The 23970-nt window shown below is 35.2% G+C and overlaps 1 protein-coding gene across 6 annotated transcripts in view; it reads left to right on the forward strand.

Moving 5' to 3' along the window:
- The window catches only part of zbtb20 (zinc finger and BTB domain containing 20), a 71279-nt gene extending 48449 nt beyond the window's left edge, over window positions 1–22830 (forward strand). For all 6 annotated transcript variants that reach the window (XM_055200855.2, XM_055200853.2, XM_073861080.1 and 3 more), the window contains 2 exons: window positions 3746–5302; window positions 8714–22830. In XM_055200855.2, coding sequence (XP_055056830.1) covers window positions 3766–5302; window positions 8714–9249 — 2073 coding nt within the window. In that variant the 5' untranslated portion in view covers window positions 3746–3765 and the 3' untranslated portion in view covers window positions 9250–22830. The remainder of the gene's footprint in view (window positions 1–3745; window positions 5303–8713) is intronic.
- The last annotated feature ends 1140 nt before the right edge of the window (window positions 22831–23970 follow it).

A 23970-nucleotide genomic window follows, 5' to 3' on the forward strand; every position in this document is an offset into this window, starting at 1 on the left:
CCTACAAGTATACCCATGCTACTTGTGACTGGTTTTGTGGTCCATTGTCATGTATGAATGTATGCATGTATGTATGTATTTATCTCATTCTTTAGCCCAGATCACATCTCCACTTTCATTTCAATATTTTTTCAGTTTACAACCTAACACTTTCTTTCACTATTAAATAAAAATAAATACATTTTTGATAAGTTTATGGTAGAAAATTAATTAAAATATTTTTATGGAACATGATCTTTGCCTATGATTTAATAAATAAATATTTAAATTTGATCATTTTACCCATACAATGTATAGTTGGCTATTCCTACAAATATGCCCATGCTACTTGTGACTAGTTTTGTGGTCCAGGGTCATACATACGTATGTATGTAAGTATGAATGCATGTATGTGTGTATGTATGTATGTATGTATCTCATTCTTTAGCCCAGATCCCATCACATCTCCACTCGCATTTCAATATTTTTATTTAGTTTACAACCTAAGACTTTCTTTCACTACTAAATAAAAAAGAAATACATTTTTGATAAGTTTATGGTAGGAAATTAATTAAAATATTTTAATGGAACATGATCTTTACCTAATATCCTAATGATTTAATAAATAAATATTTTAATTTGATAATTTTACCCATACAATGTATAGTTGGCTATTCCTATAAATATACCCATGCTACTTGTGACTGGTTTTGTGGTCCATTGTCATGTATGAATGTATGTATGTATGTATGCATGTATGTATGTATTTATCTATCTATGAATCTATGTATGTATCTCATTTTTTAGCCCAGATCCCATCACATCTCCACTTTCATTTCAATATTTTTATTTAGTTTACAACCTAAGACTTTCTTTCACTACTAAATAAAAAAGAAATACATTTTTGATAAGTTTATGGTAGAAAATTAATTAAAATATTTTAATGGAACATGATCTTTACCTAATATCCTAATGATTTAATAAATAAATATTTTAATTTGATAATTTTACCCATACAATGTATAGTTGGCTATTCCTACAAATATACCCATGCTACTTGTGACTGGTTTGTGCTCCAGGGTCATACATAAATACATTTTTGGTAGGAAATTAATTAAAATATTTTAATGGAACATGATCTTTGCCTATGATTTAATAAATAAATATTTAAATTTGATAAGTTTATCCATACAATGTATTGTTGGCTATTCCTACAAATATATCCATGCTACGTATGAGTGGTTTTGTGGTCCAGGGTCATACATACATATGTATGTATGTATGTATGTATGCATGCATATATGTATGTATCCATGTATGTATCTCATTCTTTAGCCAAGATCCCATCACATCTCCACTTTCATTTCAATATTTTTATTTAGTTTACATCCTAACACTTTATTTTACCACTAAATAAAAAATAATAAAAATAAAATAAAAATATATATATACATGTTTATGGCAATATAATTGTTCATGTTAGTTCACTGTGCATTGTCTAATGTTAACCGTTACAACTTTTTAAATTTTATAAATGTATTAGTAAATGCTAAAATTAACATGAACTAAGATTAATAATAAATGCTGTAGAAGTATTGTTCATTGTCAGTTCATTTTAGCTAATGTAGGTAACTAATGTTAACAAATACAATCATATTGTAATGTGTTACCGCTCATTTTATTAACACAATAACAGCAGAGGAAGCTGTTAAGGCTTTAGATATGTAGAGTTATTTAGTAGTGAAAGAAAGTGTTAGGGTGTAAACGAAATTAAAATATTGAAATGAGAGTGGAGATGTGACGGGATCTGAGAATCTGTGTGCAGAATGAAGTACTAGCATACCGTGCAGTGTGTATACCAGTGGCGAGGGCAGAAATTTTAAACTGAGTGGACCTTTGTGAAATAGGATGGACCTCAGTGCCTACTCTCAAATTACATCATTTTACAATGTAGTAGTGGTTAAACGGATTACATTGCGTTTTTTCATGAGTCATGGATCGAATCATTTTCGGATCAGCAAAAAAAGGGGGTGGGGGAATAAAATAAGAACAAATAAAGAAATTACAACCATATGAAAAGAAATAGAAAGAAACAGAATGAGAACATTTTGAGATGATCTTGCGTGTATGTGTCCCGTCAAGCCCAAAAAGATTCTGTGGTTGCGAGCTTTTTGAAACACGCCTCTCCATGCGTGCGCTTATGAGTGTGTGTCCATTTGAGTATGTGTGTGCGTCTGTGCACACAGAAAACAGCTCGCTTTAGCATCTTCAAATTGTTTGAATCACTTGAATGTTAACATTGGCAAAGTTTAGAAACATGCAAACGATAAACGTTCTATGCGTATTTGTATTATTAAAGCAATCATCATTTATGCATAATTTATTTAGCTTTCCCACAAAAATATTTTGTGTCCCTTCTGACTGGGTGGACCAGCCGTCAATCTGAGTGTTATGTAGCCTTACCACTGGTGTATACTGCTGATGTATACTTTATACTATACAGTGAGCTCTGTTGTATACAGAGTACCTTTTGATGAATGTAGTAACACACGTACAGTGCAACATTGGTTTTGCAGATTACGCAAATATTGTCATAAATAGCACAGGTATATTTGTAGCAATGGCCAACAATACATTGTATGTGACAAAATTATAAAAAAAAAAATTTCACCAAAAATCATAAGCATATTAAATAAAGATCATGTTCCATGAAGATATTTTGTACATTTCCTACCGTAATATATAAAAATGTTTATTTATCATTAGTAATATGTTTTGCTGAGGAACTGTAAAGGCGATTTTCTCAATATTTAGATTTTTTGCACCCTCATTTCAGATGTTTAAATAGTTGTATCTCGGCCAATATAATATTAAAGAAGTTCATAATTGTCTTTACAGGCACATGTAAAACAACATGTTATTTCTGCAAAATCTGGTATTTAAAAAAGTATACATACTTATTTCTAGAATCTATAGCACATTTACTGTATGTTTTTCAGTTCTGCTTCAGTTAACCATTGCCTCCGGCATCTTCAATGTGTCTCTATTATCTTTTAGTAGAGGCATCTGAACTGGATGAGTCAGAAAAGGGAGTATTTGGTCCTTCAAAACCAGGATGTGATAAAGTCTTTACTAACAAACTATTCTAAAATCAAAAGAGACTCCCTTCTCTCCTCAAGGTTAACACAAACCGTTTAACAAACAGTGACATGGACCCATTTAACCCACAATATAGAAGCACATCATTGTTGTGTAAAATATTATTTTGTTATTACATTTTTACATTATTACAAAAATAATTATTACGTTATTACAAAAGATCCATATACTGTACAGTGGTGCAAAAAAAAATCTATTGACATTTATTTGAAATAAATGCAAAGGCAACGTTTTAAAACGGAATTTAGGTTTAAAGTGACAAAAAACAGTTATACTGAAATGAAGTCGAGATATTTTTTGGTTGTCAAACAACTATTGAATGTGTATGTTAAATGTGATGAAGTACACCTGTGGTTACTCTGTTAAGACACACCTGTGTGAACTGTCTACATTCATCTCAAACTGACCCTGGCGCACCTATCTGGTTACATAAATCATTATAAAGTTTGTTGTGAGAAAAAGGCGAGCATGATCTTTTGAAATTTTTATATTTTTTAGTGGCGTTAAAAAGTATTTCGCTCTGTGTTAATTGCAGGCTTGACCCTGTAATTGCCGCTTGTACCCATATATAATTTGGTTTCTATCTGTGTTTGTGTCTGCCACACAGGTGACATCAGGTGCAAGGGGATGACCGAACGCATTCACCACATTAATCTCCACAACTTTAGCAATTCTGTACTCGAGACCCTCAATGAACAGCGGAACCGTGGGCACTTCTGTGACGTGACTGTTCGGATCCACGGTAGCATGCTGCGAGCTCACCGTTGTGTGCTGGCTGCGGGGAGCCCCTTCTTCCAGGACAAGCTGCTCCTGGGCTACAGCGACATCGAGATCCCCTCGGTGGTTTCCGTACAGTCTGTCCAGAAGCTAATCGACTTCATGTACAGCGGCGTGCTGCGGGTCTCCCAGTCCGAGGCCCTGCAGATCCTCACGGCCGCCAGCATCCTTCAGATCAAGACCGTCATCGACGAGTGCACCCGCATAGTTTCGCAGAACGTCGGCATCGGAGGGTCAGGCAGCTTCCCCGTGGTCCCAGGCGATTCGGGGCAAGAGACGCCGCGCGGAACGCCCGAGTCCGGCACGTCCGGTCCCAGCAGCGATGCCGAATCGGGCTACATGCAGACGACGGGGCAGAGTCTCGAACGCGTTTATTCCTCGCTTTATTCCAACTGCTCTGGGTTGGGCCTGCAAAACGGTACCCGTGGAAACCGCTCCCACTATGGCGGTACGGTGGTCGCGACAAGCTACGACTCACCCCTTCCACTACAACAGAAGGAAGGAGGGCAGGACCCCGCCTGGATCACGCGCATCCACGAGCGTTCTCAACAGGTGGAGCGTTACCTGACCACGGAGACCACACACTGCCGCAAGCAGCCTCGACCTGTCAGGCTGAATCCGGGCGACGTTTACATCAAGCAGGAGCAAGGGGACGAGTACAACTGCTACGCGCTGGAGGACTGCCGCGAGGACAGCGAGCAGCCGGAGTGCAACGACAGCGAACCCAAGGGCGAGAGCTTCGACTCGGGCGTCAGCTCCTCCATCGGCACCGAGACCGATTCCGTCGAGCAGCCGTTCATGCCTGGGTTCGGTCGGGAGAACTGTCAAAATAAAGGCCAGCAAGGCGAGGGTGAAACTCCCGTGCAGATCGAGGTCAACGACTCCTCTCCCGAGCAGACTCAAGAGGTTGTTGAGGACAGCGGAGGAAACGGGCAGCCGCAAGAAAGCGGCGAACTCGGAATCCATCAGTCCCCTCAAGCCAACCTCGCGGCCTCTCAATCCATGCCGGGTGGGCAAATGTATCTGCGGCCAGGTGAGCCACTCACCAGCAACCTGCGTATGCCCCTTACCTTGACCAGCAACACCCAGGTAATGGGAAGCGCAGGAAACAGTTACTTGCCCACGCTCTTCGCGACCCAGACGGCGAGCGAAAACAAGCCTTTCCTCTTCAGTCTGCCCCAGTCCATCGGGAATCAGCAGCCCCAGTTTGTGGCAGTGCCCTCTCCCAGCATGCCTCCGTTTTCCGGCGGATTGACGGTGCCACCTGGTGGAGGTCAACCGCAAGGTGGTGGAGCAGTTGGGGAGAAGAAGCCCTACGCATGTACTCTCTGTTGTAAGACCTTTACTGCCAAACAAAACTACGTCAAACACATGTTTGTGCACACCGGTGAGTACCTTTGGTTGTCATCTCTGTATGGTTAGCTAGTTAAGTATTCCCAATTATATCCATTTGCAAAGTTCTACTAAAAACACTTGTCTGAAACAATTAAGGTAAGCTTTTGATTTGAGATATATAATTGGTAGCAATTATTGATCGTGCTGTGAATTGACTGTCCTGTCTGTCTACTGTGGATTGGATAATACATTATACATTCCCAATTCCAATTTTTAGTCATGAGTTTGAGTGGTGTTTGTCATGGGCTCGAAAAAAGATGGATGAAAACGATTTTTATATTATTGCGCTGTTATAGACACAACCCACAAGAGGAGCTCTGAGCTTCTGGTTTTATGAAAAGAACTGAGGTGGTCCCAATTTTTTCCAATAAATCTTGTAGACACTATGCCAAGTAGTGGGTGAAAATTTGAAGTGAAATTGGTATTTTAATGATTTTTGGACACCTGAATGTGCCTGTGATTCCTGACTGTCCAGAAATCTTAGTCCTTACGTTGGAAACCAAGTCAAATTGCTGATTTTATAAAATATCTACGTTCAAGCAGTCCACTTGAGAGTAAAAGAGCGCTGTGATCAACATATATCTGCACTCTGTTTCGCTATAATTTTACAATTTTTAGGTGCTAGATGTTCTGTGGGAAACTCCTGAGGCATGACATACTTAAATTTGATTAACACCTAAGAGGTTCATCTTTGTCTCGTGTGTCAGAAACTAGTTAGTAACTACCCTAGTTGAATCAGGATTTTCAGTCATTCCTGTTTCTGAGTCACATTTTTAGGAAACTAACAGGCCATACACTTATTTTGACACCGCATCTCAAAACGTACAAGATGCTTTAAAAGCAGCGAAACACTTTCTAGCACGTGTTTGTTTTGAAAGCAATTAAAAATATGCACGGTGGAAACCAAAAAATACTTTCTGTGTGTACCTTCCCTTAGGCAGATGTCCAAATGTAATTTTTGCAAGGGTACGTTTAAATTAAAGATAAAATAGAAGCAATTTTTTAATGCAAAACTTTTATTTGCCACAGCTATAAACATAATTTTATTGCTATGTTATTAAGGTAAAGTCCTGATTAAAAACTGAGTGCAAGAGACGTAGTGATTCATATACAGTATAACATGAAGTCATTGCTTACAGTAACAGATTTTTTTGCAACATTAAATTTTCTTTAATTGGCTGCACAATTTATTTTAACTTGCTATTTTCAAATTTTGACTTGTGACAAGTTGCTATAACTTTTAAAACAAGTTAAAATTGCTTAATTTGATACACTAAGGGCCAGATTTACAAAACAAGGCGAATTAACGTAAGGGCACGATTTAAACAAAGCGCAGGAGTGGAAATTTTTGGGTGTGATTTACTGACAAGGCACATGTTAAAGAACACGGTGCAAAAAAATTATTTCCATACTGACAAACGAATCCACCAAGAGCGTACACTGTAAAATTTCTTTGTTACACGTAGGGGTGGTTTCCCGGACAGGGATTAGCTTAAACCAGGACTAGACCTTAGTTTAAATTGGAAATATACATAGTTTTAACAAACATGCCTTACTAAAAACATTACTTTTGTGCATTTTAATGTAAAACAAAGGGTACGGATGTATTTTAAGATATGTCAGTGCAAGTTGTTTTTAGTTTGGACAGCTTTTACATTTATTTTAGTCTAGGACTAATGTAATATCTGTCTGGGAAACCGACCCTTTAATTTTAAGTTTAATCATCTTGAATTTACAATTGATTTCAACGTTCTTGACTAGTGAGGAGTTGCTATAAATTATAAAAATAAAGTTGAATTAGCTTTTTTATAATTTATAGCAACTACTCACTAGTCAAGAAAGATGAAATTAATTTTAAATTAAAGACTATTAAACAGTGTGTCTTTAGTAAATCCTGACAGCAGTTTTTTTAACCCAAAAGAGGTGTTTGCGCTGGTGCAAGCTGTTTGAAAATCTGGCAATTATTGTGAAAACATGTTGATATGAGTTTATTATTTTTAGCAGCAATATGCATTTACCTGCAATTATTACTACTCTGTTTTTTACCATAGTCCTGCACTGTTAAATATTTATTTTTTGCCTTTTTGTTTAATCAATTGGATTTTGTCATTTTAACTTATTATTATTTATCTTGACTAAAATAATAAAATATAGTTAATTTTATTATTTATTTATATTTATTTATTATTTTATTGAAATTATAGTTAATTAGTTAACTTTTTAAGTTGAAGTAAGTCATCTCTTGTCAAGATAAATATTAATGATTTGAAATCACTTGAAATTCTGAGTGGATTAAACAAAATGATTTAGGCACCAAACAAAAATGTTTTTACAGTGTGTGTTTAGTGTATATGTTTTTTAAACGTGTCTATTTAATATATTCTGTAAATGCATAGTATACACCAGCCCACGAGTGTACTGTACTTATCTAATCTAACAAACCAGAAAATATGTCATTTTCTTATAATAATGATAGACATGAACTCTCTAAACTCTCAACTCATCAGTTACAACTTTTTCATAGCACTATTTGTTTTAGCAGTTATATTTTCATTTATTCAAAATCCTAATTTGTACAAGCACCAACTTGACTTTAGACCTTAGATCTATGATAAACATGTTTTTAATTTTGAACTCTGCTTGTAAATTTAAGTTGGCAACATAAAGATCACAAGTGCAAAATGAGAAAAGATCAACGTGAATGATTTTATTTTAACTAGACAGGTTGGCGATGCTGGGCTTTTAATATTTATTATATTTTAGCATTACTGTTGCTAGGTAACCACAGCACTAATTAATTTTACCAAATAGGATTAATACATTTAACAAAAAGTAACCTATTGTGCATGCAAAGCTGTGCAAAGTTGAACTTTACACTTCTCTGTCATAAAATTCACCTTTTTATTTTTCCTTTAAATGGAAGATAGATAAAAAGTTTATCTGTTTCCAAAAACTGTTCTTTTTCAGTTATGTGCGATATCAATAGAGCGCGCATGCCAAAGTTTTGTGCCAAAAGGTTGAGGTCTTTATGAGATGATTTTAAAATATATGATTAAAAAATGAAATCAAAAGTAGAAAACACATCACGGGTCCAAAGTAGCAAATGCGTTCTCTGTAAAAGAGGAATGTGTATGAAAAATGAGCACTGTCTGTGAATAAACACCTTAACTTAAAAATAACCAGCATAGAAAATTCGATAACCAAAATATGAAAAAGTTATAGCTGATTTAAAAATTACATCAAGAAGACGAAAAGCCAGCAGAATTACAACAGCTTTACTGCTTGGGACCGTTATTATTACTATTGGATTATTATTAGTAGAATTATTATTAAGGTAATGGTTGACACAGGAGGTTTCAGCACCCGGTTCTTTACTAATGAGTTTGTTCTCCTACGCTTTCAGGAGAAAAGCCGCACCAGTGCAGCATCTGCTGGCGCTCGTTCTCGCTGAAGGATTATCTCATCAAACACATGGTCACGCACACAGGCGTCCGAGCGTACCAGTGTAGCATCTGCAACAAGCGCTTCACCCAGAAGAGCTCGCTTAACGTCCACATGCGCCTGCACCGCGGAGAGAAGTCCTACGAGTGCTACATCTGCAAGAAGAAGTTCTCCCACAAGACCCTGCTGGAGCGTCACATGGCCCTGCACAGCACCGGAAGCGGCGTCCCCGCAGTCAACTCCGCGGGGAGCGCCGGAGGCCCCGCCTCCATCCCGGTTCCCATGGCTGTTCCCGAGCCCGGAGCGGGAGTGGTGGCTCTAGCCATGCCGGTGGGAGCGGGTGGAGCGGGGGCCGGAGTCGGAAGCACCGGAGTGGGCGTCGCCGCGGAAGCCAGCTGCCAGGAGGGGACCACCTACATGTGCTCCGTGTGCCCAGTCAAGTTTGACCAAATCGAGCACTTCAATGACCACATGCGCAAGCATGTCTCCGACGGATAAGTACAAACAAACAAAAAACTTACGTAAACACGAGAAAGAATGAAAGGATAACGAAAATGGCACTAGTTTTTTTTTCTTATATTGGGCATGAAGAGTAATGAGTATAGACACTGGCACATTAAGTTTTCTAGAAAAAGAAGCGTTTAATTTCTTTCTTTTTTTTGTCCTTGCTATTCTTAAAGAATAAAAATGATGGTTGCCTTAAGGCTGTGTAGTTGGATAATGATCCACTGGCTGGATCCATACTACTGGCCTCTAAATGTATGCTTTCCTTAAAATACTGATTTATGTGTTGAACACTACCGAAAGGCCTGCGAAAGAACACACACACACACAAACGCGAGAAAAACAACAACAAGAAGATACACACGCACACAAATACACACAGTCCTGCATGCACTCACACGCACAAATGACTTATACACACTTATATATGGTATAGAGGTATTTTGTACGTATGTGTATTTGTGCATGTGAGCGTGCGTGTGCCCGAAAAGAAACATTGCAGTGGATTTTTTTAAATTTTAGATCTTTTCCCATGTAGACCGTATTGGACACTATAAACGTCCAAGCTTACTGTGGTATAGATTTAAAAACAAACGAAAAAAAAGTCATTTGGCTCTAGATTCATTCGAAAGTAACGATGGTCACGTGTTTGCCTTTTATGTGTGCTAAGATTAGGAGAGTCGTTAAATTTGACACTGGGTTTTTATTTATTATTATGGCATTGAGGGATTTCGATGTTGTTGGTGTTGTTGTCAAGCCAGTTTTAATAACTGTACTAAAATGAGAATTGTTTGTGGATTAATGAACGATTATTATGGTATTTTCTTTTCCCGCCACAATTTTTTGATGGTTCAGGTCAAGTTTACAAAAATATATAAGCGTTTATAAACGACAGTATTCGAGAATTTCCGAAAATTCGTTTCGCATACACTGCCACTACAAAGACTGTTAGCTGAACTCTTCCGCTTCAAAACAACGAAATGTGACATAAAGTCCCGGTTTCATTCAGGACGATTGGTTTGTTCTGTTCATTTACTCCACGCTTCTGTTCGAAGACGCAAGAAAACGGCAGATGTTAGTATGCAAACAGCCCAGAATCCAAGTTATCTGCTGCTTGTCACGCGCTCACTTTGAGACTGTTATCAGCTGTCGAATCACAGCGTGATGTGCACATTTCTTCGATTGTTGAAATGTTAAGCTATCTGGAGTCACGGGCTGGATAAGATCAAATAAAGCAAGAATGAGCAGAAACCGTATGTCCGGTTAGTGGCGATACCGAAACTCGGCCGTTTGGGCTCAGAGGGGCGGTTGAAATGCACTACTCCTGATCCTAAAAAAGTCCCTCGTAGAGGCCCGAATGGCCGGTGCGGTTTATCGCCCTGTGGGATCTATAGATGAAGCTAGCTAGAGTAACTGAGGGATATACTGAAGGGACACAAGGCAACAGAAAACATCCACTGAACCACAATAAAATAAACACGGTCATTCTTTTTTAATATACCACAGATTCACAGAAGAAGAAAAAAAAACTCTCCAGAAACATTCCCAGTTTTATCGATATATCTAGACATTGTGTGTGTTTTTCGGAAGTGAGAAAAGAAGGGTTGTAATTTTGGTGTTACGTCACACAAAAGCTCTGTGTTTATATTTGGCTTTGTCGTACACGTGTTTCACGGATATTAGAGACTCGTCTGCCGCGCAACTGCAATCTGGCAATTTTTGCTCACTTATTTGAGTAGATACACCTTTGTAGTGTACTTCAAATGTTCGCAATTTATTCGACCTTCTTCCTGTTCGGATTCTGGTCGAATAAGTTGTAGGTTTTTTTAAATAAGTAAAAAAAATAACAGTGCTACTTTGCACATTTATTTCAAGATCCTGTGCTTAAACGTTGATTTGTTTTACTTAAGAAATGAAATTCTATGATTTTCATTTTTTTTGTTTCGTTGTTTATAAAGGAAATATCTTTCTTAAAAGCTTGATAAGAGGACTGCATTGTTTTCTTGCATATATGTTGCACTGTTTAAACCAATAAGTGCACTACTGTTTCCAGAGATGTTATAGTTTCTAGAGATAATCATTTTTTTTTATCAAAAATATTTGGTTCTATAGTTCACTTGTGTTTTAGTAGCTTTGTTCCTTTCACTTCTGTTTTTATTTTAATATTTTTTTGAATGATGAGTTGATTAAACTTGTCTTGGCTTTGTTATCATCACTTGCTATTGTATTTACTTTGTGCCGTTTATGCAAGCATTTATTTTCTTTATTTATATTCAAACCATTGTGAGCTTGTCCCAGATGCTTACAATGCGTTCCTTACACCACTCCCATCCCAACACCAACACAATTCATTCATTACAGCAAATGCTTGGTTTTCTCATTCATACCAAACCTAATTTAAAAAAACTTCAAAAATCCAAAAAAATATATAAAAAAGAAAAAACAATAGTAGTGTGTGCCTAAATATATGATACATGTCTTTTAGAACAAGTACGTTTTTATGAGAGGGTCGTTGTGCAAAGCTTTTTGTGCTGTCTAGGGATCAAATGCATTTACTTGTGTTTGTTTGTATAAGCGTGCGTGTGTGTGTGTGCGTGTGCGCAATATGTTTGTGTGTGCGCGTGTGTGTTGTACAATCTGTGATGCCTGGACTGTAGGGCTTCCTTTGCAATATGCAGTACAGGTACGGCAACATTAACAACATTTGACATACTTAAGAGTGCATTTGGTAATTAACAATCATTTCTGTTTTCCCTAAATAACACGAGAATAACGTGACATTTGTTAAGGCCCTTGCTTTATGAGAGTTTAGTGAAACAAACTTCTGCATCGTTCTTCAGTGCTTTGAGACCAAACTTTTCACTTTTTTACTCAATTATGCTGCAAAGCTTGGCTACAGGCTGTGCTGTATCGGTCTGAGGTGTTGCCTTAGACTCAGATATGAATTTGTTTATCTGTCGTTCTAATTGTAAATCGATCTCAGACTGGTTATATATGGCAGGCGCTCTCTTTGTATCGGTTGTGTAGAAACGTGTTGGTTGTTTTTCACCTGTTTTCTTTGACAGTGAAGGAGATGTTTGACGGTGGAGCCTGTTGTCGTATCTCACCTCTTTATAGTTTGTCAGTCGATTAGTTGGCGTTATCTGTGCAACCTGTGATTTGAGCAGATCAAAGTGTGAATAATATGTCAGAAACTAAAATAAAGCGAATAGCAGCTGGTAATCATCATGATAAAATCATTTACCGTCCAAAAGTAACTCTTCTGGATTCTCACATATGTAACATTGTAGCTGTATCTTTATAAGCAGGGTCACTCGACAAAATCACACACATAAAAGTTTCTAAGAAGCACTTAAAGAAAGGACGAATGAATCAGTATCACTTCCAATATCACTTGCTAGAGGTGTATTGTAAAAAAGAAAAGCCATCATGGCTGTGTCCTTACTTGATAGCCTTAATGACATTTAAACAACAAAAAAAAACAGCCAAATGCACTATTGCTTGTAAAGGTGCTGTCGCGATCGCTTCGTTTTATTTTAAACAAAAGATATATTTTAGAGAAGGGCAGAGAAAATAGGTGAATACCGACCTTGCAATACAGTATTTGAAAAGTTGTGTCGTGAAAGCTGCATCGCAAACGTCTCTGCACTCGTTGGTATAGCTTCATAACCGTTCTCGTATATTAAAGCTGTCTCATTTCGCTCGTGTAAAAGTGCTACCGTACGATAAGTCCGACATTTATAGTGATTCCGTGTTTGTTCATACGTACTGTATAAAGGAAAACGACGATAACAAAAAATCATTTACGTTCACCGAGACTTGTGTAGTTTGTGAAAGTGTAAAATCTGCACGACCATTTAAAAGCGTATATATGTCACGTCTGCTCACTATTCATCGGATCTAGACTGGATGACGTTCTCAACGTTACGGTGAACACTTCAGATCGATTTTTACATTACTTACAGTATAAATTTTAAAAGTGTAGACTTAGCACTTATTTTCTGTTGTTGCTTAAAATGGTAATTTTAGAAGACATATTAATTTTCTACAGTGTACAGTATAGTTACAGCATCTTCTTTGATATTACAGTAAACTTGCTGTAAGTTTATGTTGTAGGACTACCCCCTACTGTTTTCCTTGCTTTTAAACAAAGGTACTTTTTTAATTCTTAGTTTATAATAATATCTATTTCTAGATGATAGCTTTTGGGTATCGAAAGATTTGGAAAAACTCGCTGATATATTTACGTCGGAGCAGTCGAATGATTCGTTTTATTGTAAGCTCAGAGTCAAAACCTTTTCGTAACAAAATATATATCTATATAAATATATATATCTATATAATACTGGTTTGAGTAAACCCCGCTGGATTTTAATAAATACTTCATTTTCTCCATTCCCGTAATAATCCGATTTACCGAACGTTGCTGCATTTAAATCTTTCATCTGGCAATGCTTTTTTAATTCCGACTAACATCTCGATCCTCTCTACGAAAACTATTCGAAAAAGGCAGAAGATTCTCATCAGCATCTATAAAAGACAGTACTGTAACCAAAACACACCACCTAACACTGTACACGCTGAGTTTTACGATGCCTCTCCTTTGTAGAAGACAAAAAAAGTCAAGTGCCTCTTTTTACAGATCCAAGCTGAATTAAGCTCACAATAATACTGTTATTTTTATTCTGTAATACTTGTCACGAAACAAACAAACAAACAAACAAAAAAAACTTTAAACAATTCACTGCCTAAAACGAATCGCATAAACATACGAACTGTCAACACAACGCATCCCTCTATGAGGCAAGTTTGACAACTACCAGCAATAATAGTTACAAAATCAAAAAAGCATTTGAAATAAAAAGGACCATTCCTAAGTAAGGGTGTTTTGTTCTCTTCTAACCCCTGAAATCACCAAAATAAAGCATGTTTTATACTACAATATACAGTGTTATATTGTTTTCAAAGTGCCCCAGTTGGAATTACTAAAAATGTGTGCATATATTTTAATTTCGTATTTTTAAACTGCCTTTAGAATATCAAATGCGTCGTATATTTTCAAAGCCCTGCTGGAAATGTCTGCATCTTCACTGTGCAGTTTCTTGGACGCGGTTTTGTCCAAAACGATTTGTTCTTCCTGTGCTATTTCTTGCGGTTCTTTTGGGGTTCTTACCTGTAATGCTACGTTATATCGTGATCACAGTACTTCATATTGTGATGGTGCTTGTGAACAGAGGTCCAATTTTTCATTGTTGCTTCGAAAAAATGTTCAAGTCAAACCGGAGCACCTGGTTTTCTATAGCGTTTAAGAGAAAAGAAAAATACGCTTTGAATAATTGCAGTCAACCATATCATACGTTCAATACCAAATGACTGTAAACGCCAAGCTTTTATTCCCAGAGGTTACATATGTTAGCATGCCTGTGTTGTCTTTCTAACTCTTTCTACATTAAAGCTCTGAATGGATTTCACTATCGATTATACAGTATGATATTCTTCTGCTTGTATCATATGCTTAAATCCAAAGACGATGCATTTAATCTATTTATGACTACAATGCGTGTTTGATGTATTTCAGAAACAATAGAAAGTTATACATATATTTACTGGACAAAGTACAATACAGATTTTACAGGAGAAGCAAGCGAACATAGTAACAGAATATCTTCAGAGGAATCATATATTTATGAAAATTCAAATACATGCAGTTTCACACAAATCACACACACACGGCTACTTTGAATAATCGTGCTGACGGTTCGATGATGGTTTGTTATTGACCACTGATACCTGTGAGTTTGGGATTTTGGGGGGAACTGATGCAGTCCGCGTGCAGTAAAGACGGTGAACAGGTCATTTGGTGAACTCTGCGTGTTGTATTTAAAGGCCTGTAGGAGGGCAGATGATAGGCTTTTTGTATTGGACCGTCGTATTTTCATCTGTGAGCCGCATGCTTTGTGCTCTCTATACCTCTCACATGTTAATATAATATGTTGTCCGTCTACCCAGCAACAGTATGTTTTGTGCACACACTAGTACTTATAGGGCTGTCACAATGATGAAATAATCGTCTCATCGCAATTGTTTGACCTCATCGCGATGATTTCAGATCACCGCAATGATTGCACATCTCTCTAAAAAACACAAGGGGGAGCTGCAGCGCCTGTATAAACGAGACAGTATCAGATTACTCTTAATTTTTTTTATATATTTACTGGCAGATAAACCTTGCAAAAGATTTAATTTAAATAACAACAACAATCTGTGAAAATTATTTCATAAACAAAAAAATTTATGAGAATTAAATGTCAATAGCAATAAATAGGCAATTGATCATCTTAATCGTCACAATTTATTATACAATTAAACGTCAGACAAATTTCATAATTGTGACAGCCCTATTTTATCATACTAAATATTTGGTTCATTTAGCCTGACTACAAAGAAATGTTGGGTCGTTTCAACCCATGGTTGGGTCATATATGGACAAACCCAACTGTTGGGTTGTTTTTACCCAACAATGGGTTAAAACAACCCATCATTTTTTAGAGTGTATGATGTAGATATAAATTAATACATTTTCAATATGGGTAACATTTGGCTGACAATAATGTGGTGCAACGTTTACACTGCTTGATCAAAATCGTTTACCTTTGAGAAACTACACGTCAGTTTACACCCGCATAATCTCATTCACAATGTCAAAGTGCTGTACTCAGGGTTGAGCTAAAGATTTTTATATTTTGGTCCTTAAAGTTGAATCGCCCCAATAAAGTGACAAAAAAATAAAATAATTTGCAAAGTGACGGAGCACACTGTGGAAGGATCTGTGGAGATTGCGGTGTTGCTTGCAGCTGGTTGCCGGTGGCTTACCGTAGATTTAAATTGATGTTATTTACTGGCAACATTTTGTTCAAAGTTAAATGAACATTAAACATTTACAAGTCTGTGTCTTTACAGAGTAAAACTAAAATAACAAACAAACTCTTGCCAGTAAAAAACATAGATTTGGATCTGCGGTGGGTTGCCGGCGGCCAGCTGCAGGTGGCACTGTAATTTCTACAGAATTTTTTTTACAGTGCAGGTTTAAACAACAGAGGAGAAGTTTGATTCTTTATGTCATATTTTTTAAACCTCTGATAAAGTTGTTTCTCTAAATAGCAGCAAAATTACAGAAGGTGCGGTGTTGCTTGCAGCTGGTTGCCGGTGGCTTGCTGTGGATTTGAATTGATGTTATTTACTGGCAACATTTTGTTCAAAGTTAAATGAACATTAAACATTTACAAGTCTTTGTCTTTACAGAGTAAAACTAAAATAACAAACAAACTCTTGCCAGTATATAAAATAGATTTGGGTCTACAGTGAGTTGCCGGCGACCAGCTGCAAGTAACAGTGTAATTTCTACAGAATTTTTTTACTCTGTCATATTTTTTAATGCTCTGATAAAGTTGTTTCTCTAAATAGCAGCAAAATATTGATAAAGGCCACATAAAAAATCATATAAATATTTTTTGTTTCTGGAAAAAGTCTAATGTTGTTGTGTACTGTATATGATAGCCTATTTATGGGTACATTTTAGTGAAATTAATTAAAACACATTTTTTATTTTACTTCTATTTTAAAGGGATGGTTCAACCAAAAATGAAACATTTTGTTATTAGTTACTCCCAAATATGTTGTTACAAACTTGTATAAGTGTCTTTGTTCTGCTGAACGCGAAGATATTTTAAGGAATGTATTTGTATTGGGATTTGTAAGCAAGCAGTTGTGGGGCACCATTGACTACTATAGTAAGAGGAAAATGCTACCAAACTTGTTCACAAACATTGCTCAGAATATCTTCCTTGGTGTTTAGCAGAACAAAGACATTTCTATAGGTTTGTAACAACTTGAGGGTGAGTAAATAATGACAGCATGTTTATTTTGGAGTGAACCTTCCCTTTAAATCTGCTTTTTAAAAATTCTAATAGATTTTCCATCTCATTTTAAATGTACTGCAAAATCATTTTCAATTGAATTGTAAATGGTGCTCAACCCTGCAGTTTTTGGTGCTTTGAGGCTGTAATGGGTTTATGGTTTCTCCTTTAACTGTTCACATTTACAAAGGTTTACGTTGGTTGTACTCAGCGAGTGCATAGATGAATGTTATGTGCTTTTAAAACACTGCACAATGTGTATCAACAGGATGCGTTTGTAGAAGATTAGGCAAAGTATTGGGTGGTTTGCTAAAGCATGGAAAGGATTTCACAGGATAATATGACATGACATGTTTGTTTTCATTGAGATTTAGAGAGAACTTTCCTGGTATTCAATAACAGTATCAGTCCTGGAGACGTTTATGTCTATTATAGAAATGTTTTGTAGCAACATTGTAAATCTGCGTACACACACTGTAGCTCGTTCTCACGTTTTCATCACGTTTGCTTTAAAAATTTAAAGCGACCCCCATAGTTATAAACTTCATTGTACATACGTAATGTTATAGTTCGCGAAGTTAAATGCTGCAGTCTGTATATAAATCATTTTTGTGTATGTGACCTGCTTTGTGTCAGTCTGACGCAGAAAACACATTTTTTACACTAAAGTCTCAGCTTTCTAATGATGCTATTGTGTTTGTAAAGATGCCGGCTGTCATAAACTTTTGTTATTGAAAACATTGTCTCTGATTGCAGACAGACATCTTTATAAACATCTTTAACACAGAACAACAATTTGACTGAATAAAAGGTTTATTTAAACATCATACCATTAAGACGGCAAACTCAAAAATATAACACAAAACAATAAAGTAATGTTGAGGGTTTTTTTTGCCAACTATATAGACATTGCATAACTTTTTTGAGGTACATCACTGACATTTCCCGTGGGTGAAACACTGCGATTATACAATAAATAATGCGATTTTAGGCAAATGCATTTACCTACTTAGATATTCAGGGTTTTTTGTACTAAAAAGTAGGGTGTGATGTGAGAGGAGGAGGAGGGTTTGAAAGCTGAGACTTTGTCAAAATCCAAACTTAACACGCCATCATTAACAGCTCATTCTGACAATATATGATAGAATGTGTCACGTTTTTTGGGGGGGAAGGGGGGGCGCAATTTTATTTCATCTTCGCTTATTTATCTGTAAACGTTTAAAAATCGTACATAATTTATAAGACACATGCAGATGTGACACTAAAGTTAGGTACATTTACATAATTTCGTTTTGCGAACAGTGTGATATACTCGTGCATATACAGTAGTAGATTAGTGTAACAAACCAATAGATAAAGATAGATGATATACAGTACTGCTGTCTTTTAAAAAAAAAAATTGGCATCTTTTGTACTTTACATACCTAGTTACCATTAAACAAAACATGAATTCTGTTCGGCAAAGGAAAAACTATTTATTCTTATCGATCTGTGTTCTTTCCAAAAGATAACAGTTTCATTTCAGCATTTTTCTTTATTCACTCTGCTTACGTTTCTCTATATAAAGCTGAATTGATGTTTGTAACACACAGGAATAGCATGGCTAAATCGGTTAAAGTCTTTGGATTCAATAATCTTTCTTTTCAGTTCTGGTTAATGGAGAATCAAGAAATCATCATAAAAGTCTGATTGACTTAACAAATCCGGTGAGGTTTTTGGCCCACTTTTAATGTCATTATTAAGTAATGCCTAGCATACATAACAGAAAACATGCCATAAAAGCCCCGCTTAAAGAGTTTAGAATCATTTATAAATATAATTTTGGCTGACGAAAGTCTGTATGTCCTCAGTTAAACAAAATATTTTATTTTTTTAAATAAAGTGATTAAGATACTTTGCATCAAGTAATATTTGGCATTGGTTTACTTGTTTTTTATCTTTATTCACGCCCTTATTATTGTACCAAATGTGCTAATTTTCCCAAGCAAAATTTAATTAAAGTTAAATAAGTCCAAAGTTAAAAATTAACAAATTTGTTGATCAAGCTTATTTATTCCTTAAAATGTATTCAAATTGTAAAACACCTACTGTACTATACTGTAGGTCTAGTTTTATTGACACCAAAGAATCATTAAAACATCAATGTTATGTCAAATAGACATATTGAGTTAACCATCCGAATTTTTGGCTAAAATGTGATCGTTTTAATATTTAATATTCTATTCATGCACAAATTTCTGTGCTTGTGATAAAACTAAAAACCAATTTTATAGCGACTTAATACAGTTTTACCCAATCAGCCGTTCTTTCTTTCATTCTTCAAAGTGAATTGGTTGCAGGTTGTTTTTGTTTCATTTTGCTTAAACTTTTCTTTCTTTAGTATTCCAGACGCTCTGCTTACAACACAATGGATTCTAAGATTTTCTTTGGATTTGTCAAGATGGACCAAGCCGTTTATCTCTTGGGTTTTGCACTGAACTGTCAATGTTTGTTTTGTTTTGCTTTCTGTTTTTGATACCGTTCAATTGCAAGCTCCTTCTCATTCAGTTTCATTTACCACAAAATCATCCTTCATAAAACAACTTTAACAAACCGATTTCTTCTTTTGATTTTTTTCAACATGGAATTAAATAATACATACATTGTAATATTGATAATTCAGTCATTCAACATAGCGTAGAAATTTAGTTACATATTTGTGCCATTATTTCACCCTTAAGGACCAAATCTGGACCTTGTTTGTAACATACAGTACAATCGTATAAAGATCATTCAAATGTCATGTGAATATATGAATGGAAAGTCAATATCATAGTAGAATGATATTTAACTGTTTGGCAAATAAACATTGTAATATAATAATGCAGCATGGACATCATTATAACTGTTGGGTTACGTCAATACATACATCAATATAAATAGTATAGTATACAATCCCTATTTTTGGACATCAGCTTCTTGGTGTTTATTTTTTAAGGTGAGCAGGGTTTAGAGAAAAGCTAAGTACATTTTAAAACCACAGATTTAAAGCCATACCATGTGTCTTCAGTTTCTTCTTGTTTTCTTGCATTAAGTCATACTTCATTTTCATAAAAGTTTTATAAAGCATTCAAAACTGAGCAAATGTGGAGCTGTCGTAGTAAAGGTATTAAGATCATACAGTATTGAAACCGGCCTGAAATTAAATGCATCCAAAGGAGGCAATAACATGAAAGTGCTTAAATATACCGTTCCACCAAATGGTCAGGCATTATTATAAGATATTGTGAAAGCAAAGAGAGGATTTGAATCGATACAGTGGGTGAATTTAACATGCAGAGCTTTATTACTGTAAAAAACATACCTGCTGTTGTTTAAAGGAATAAGGATTTGTTTAGCGTTTAGTGTGTGTAAAGGCCATTTTATTTTCATTTTATTTTTTGTGTGTATGTCAAACACTGGACTAAAGTGATTTCTCAAAAGTTTTCATCATTTGTAAAACATGACCACGGGACAGGAAACCCAGAAATCAACACACACTCGACCGTTTCTAAAAGTAAAATAAAAAAAATTCAATCACCACCAGAAAGGTCTTTTAAAACATTCCCCGATAAATTAATTGCATGGTTAAATATAAAAAGGGAAACCACTCAACTAAAACAAGAAATGAAAGAAACCACTAAATATCAATCTTTCTGTCAAGCAGAATTCCTGTAGTGATCCTCATTGACTCCGACCCAAATACCACTTATCAACCCCGAAAAGACTTTTGCACTAAAATGATTCTTGGTCTTCTTTAAGAAATAGCAATAGATCACGTTACACTTAAAACAACAAAACGATTCTGTGCTCTTAAGTGATGCTGTTTAAAAAGAAAAGAGTGTTTTTGTTTTATATACAGGCACAATATGGAAGATATGTATGGATATATATATAATGTACTGTTCATAAAAAATACAAGTTTTAGGTAGAATTGAATACTTCCTGATGTGATTGTTTTGATTTTGTCATAATGTATGAGGGGGCGGACAGTCCCAGAAAAATACGTATGAGTTTTGTTGTGGTGTTTCAACACTAAAGAAATATTTACAGCAAGATAATCATGCAGGCCAACTTGCTAAAACGAATGCAAACATATATACTTATTGCTTCGATTTTGTCATTCGTAGATGTCAGTGCTAACAGGTCTTCTTTATTCATAAAGAGGGAAGTTTCGTCTCAAAAGACACGGCACTTTCCCGCTGTGACATCAGTTAACCATCGAGACTTCCACATGCAAAGTCATCATTTTTCCATAAATGAAGAAACTTTGTGCAAGCGAGTTTCCTTTATGGCAAATTGTGAACTTCTATAGCAATCCTGAATAGTGATGGTTTTTTGGAAATAGTGGCTTTCCTGTTAAAAACTGCTTTGTGGTGTTGTTGAAAGGTGTCGCGGTCCGTCTCGATGTGTGGCGTGTTAGAGGAAGCATAAGTATGTGCCTTCATGTTATCTTCTCGGTGAGCTTGTTATTATTAAGAAGCCGACGCCAGCCAGTTGTGTTTGCACTAAAACCGAATTGCTTTCGTGACGTAAGGTTATTCGAGCAAGCTTGTTGCGGTATGCATCTAGAGATAGAGCTCTTCTTATCTGTTGATTCGTAAACTAGTGCAGCTTAGAAAACCTCCGGATGAATATCTATGCTTCGTTCTGTTTGGTTTTTGATCAGATCATCAAAGTACATCATCATCATCATCATCATCATGTCTTGCAGTGAAATATTCCATATTTAACATGCAAATATAATATAACATGCTATAGAGTATTTAAGATGTGTGTGGAAAAGACAGTCACACGTTGCTCTGAATCAATGGGGAATGCATGAGTTCATGAGGTCGCCTCAAGACTATTGGTCATGTTGTTATTATTATTGGTTTATTTAGGTTTGCATTTGTAACTTATTTTCATTTCGTTTATCTAAAAAAGGCCTACATGCTTTTCAGTCTTACAAATGCACCTTATTCTTACCTGTCTGAAACAGACGGGCTTTGTAATATCTCTAATTTAGCACCTTACTACACAGCATGATTTCACTTTATGCCAGTTTTGCTATACTTCCATGCATATGATTTGAAAGAAAAAATAAACCTTATATATTTTGTGAAAATATTTAAAGGGATGTGCCAAAGTTTCGAGGCGATCTCCCTTGTTTTTATGCGTATTATTGTTTTGTTCTTTCCGTTCCTTCTGCTTCAGTTATTTCAGTGGTATCTTACAAATAACCTTTCTTACAAATGTGTTTAGAAAAAAAAAGAAAATCAGCAAACAGTATCATTACTTGCCATTTTACAGTAAGCCCTGTATTTTCACGTATATTTACCAGTGATGTGTATTTGTTATTAAACAGAAAATAGCCGTAAAAGCTTCATTATGTTACATAATATTGTGACTTTTTTCGAAAAAAACTGTGAAGACTTGCATATACTTTATACAGAAGTATTAAGCCTTAATGCAAAAGACTAAAAAAATGAGTGGAAGAAGAACTGATTGTTGCAAAGTAAGGATGATTTTTTGTAAATGTTACCAGCACCTTTTTTTGTAATTTTCACTCTCTGAGGTATTGTACAAGTTCACTCTGTTTGTGAAGTTTGAATATGAAGGAATAAAAACATAGTACTTTCCTGTACTTTACAGGACGGGATCACCTGTGTTTTCATTTCTCACAAATACTAGTTGATAAACTATTTTTTATTTCCATATAAAATGTTCTCTCAGTAATTTAAGCTATTTTCAATTAACCATAACACCCAATTTTACACTTTCATTTAAGTTTAATTATGCTTATAACCTATATACCAGATGCTATGCAGAGTCTATGCAGATTCAAAATGGAGGGTTACAGAAACTACTGCACTAGGTCAGGTCACTATGGTGTGTGTGTGTATATATATATATATATATATACATACATAGATTAATCTAGATAAATCTCATTCAAAATAAAAGTAATTTTTTAATTTTTTGAGTTTGTGCTGTGTGTAATTACTATGTATATATAAATACACATGCATTCATGTATGTATATAAGAAACATTTACATGTTTATATACATTTATCTATATTTTTATAAATTCTATATTATATATATATATATATATATATATATATATATATATATATATATATATATATATATATATATATATATATATATATATATATTAAAAAACTATATATAAATAAAACATTTCTTAAATGTATATATATATGTGTATGTATGTGTGTGTGTTTAAATATACATAATATTTACACAGCACAAACTCATATATTATGCAAAAAATTACTTTATAATATATATATATATATTCAGTATAAACACTTCAGTGTTTGTTGTAAAACAGGATTTTACATGCATGCAGAGAATGTGCAAAGTATAACGTATTTTTCCATTTATATTATTTATTTATTTACATATTAACCAAATACTAAATGGCCATATGTCAGGGGTGAGAAAAAGACTGTTTCTATTAAAACAAGATGGTATCAAATCTATTTAAAATGTTACTTCCACAAATAAAAATTGAAACAAGGCTTGCTCTTAATTTACACTTAACATATTTAGCCCGGGGCACAACAAGATTAAACAAGTTAAAGATATCTGACTCTTGTCTTATATTCAACTCTGCCTTATATTCAGTAAAAACAGTCCTTAGTTTAGTATTTTTTTGACAGTCAGAGAAATTATAATCAATTCACAAGACAATAATAACTTACAAATCTATTGTAATCAATATCCTGTATTGAACAGCTGATCTTTAAAAAGACTGTAAAATTTAAAATA

The sequence above is a fragment of the Misgurnus anguillicaudatus genome, chromosome 22, assembly GCF_027580225.2.
Source record: "Misgurnus anguillicaudatus chromosome 22, ASM2758022v2, whole genome shotgun sequence".
NCBI classification, from domain to species: Eukaryota; Metazoa; Chordata; class Actinopteri; order Cypriniformes; family Cobitidae; genus Misgurnus; species Misgurnus anguillicaudatus.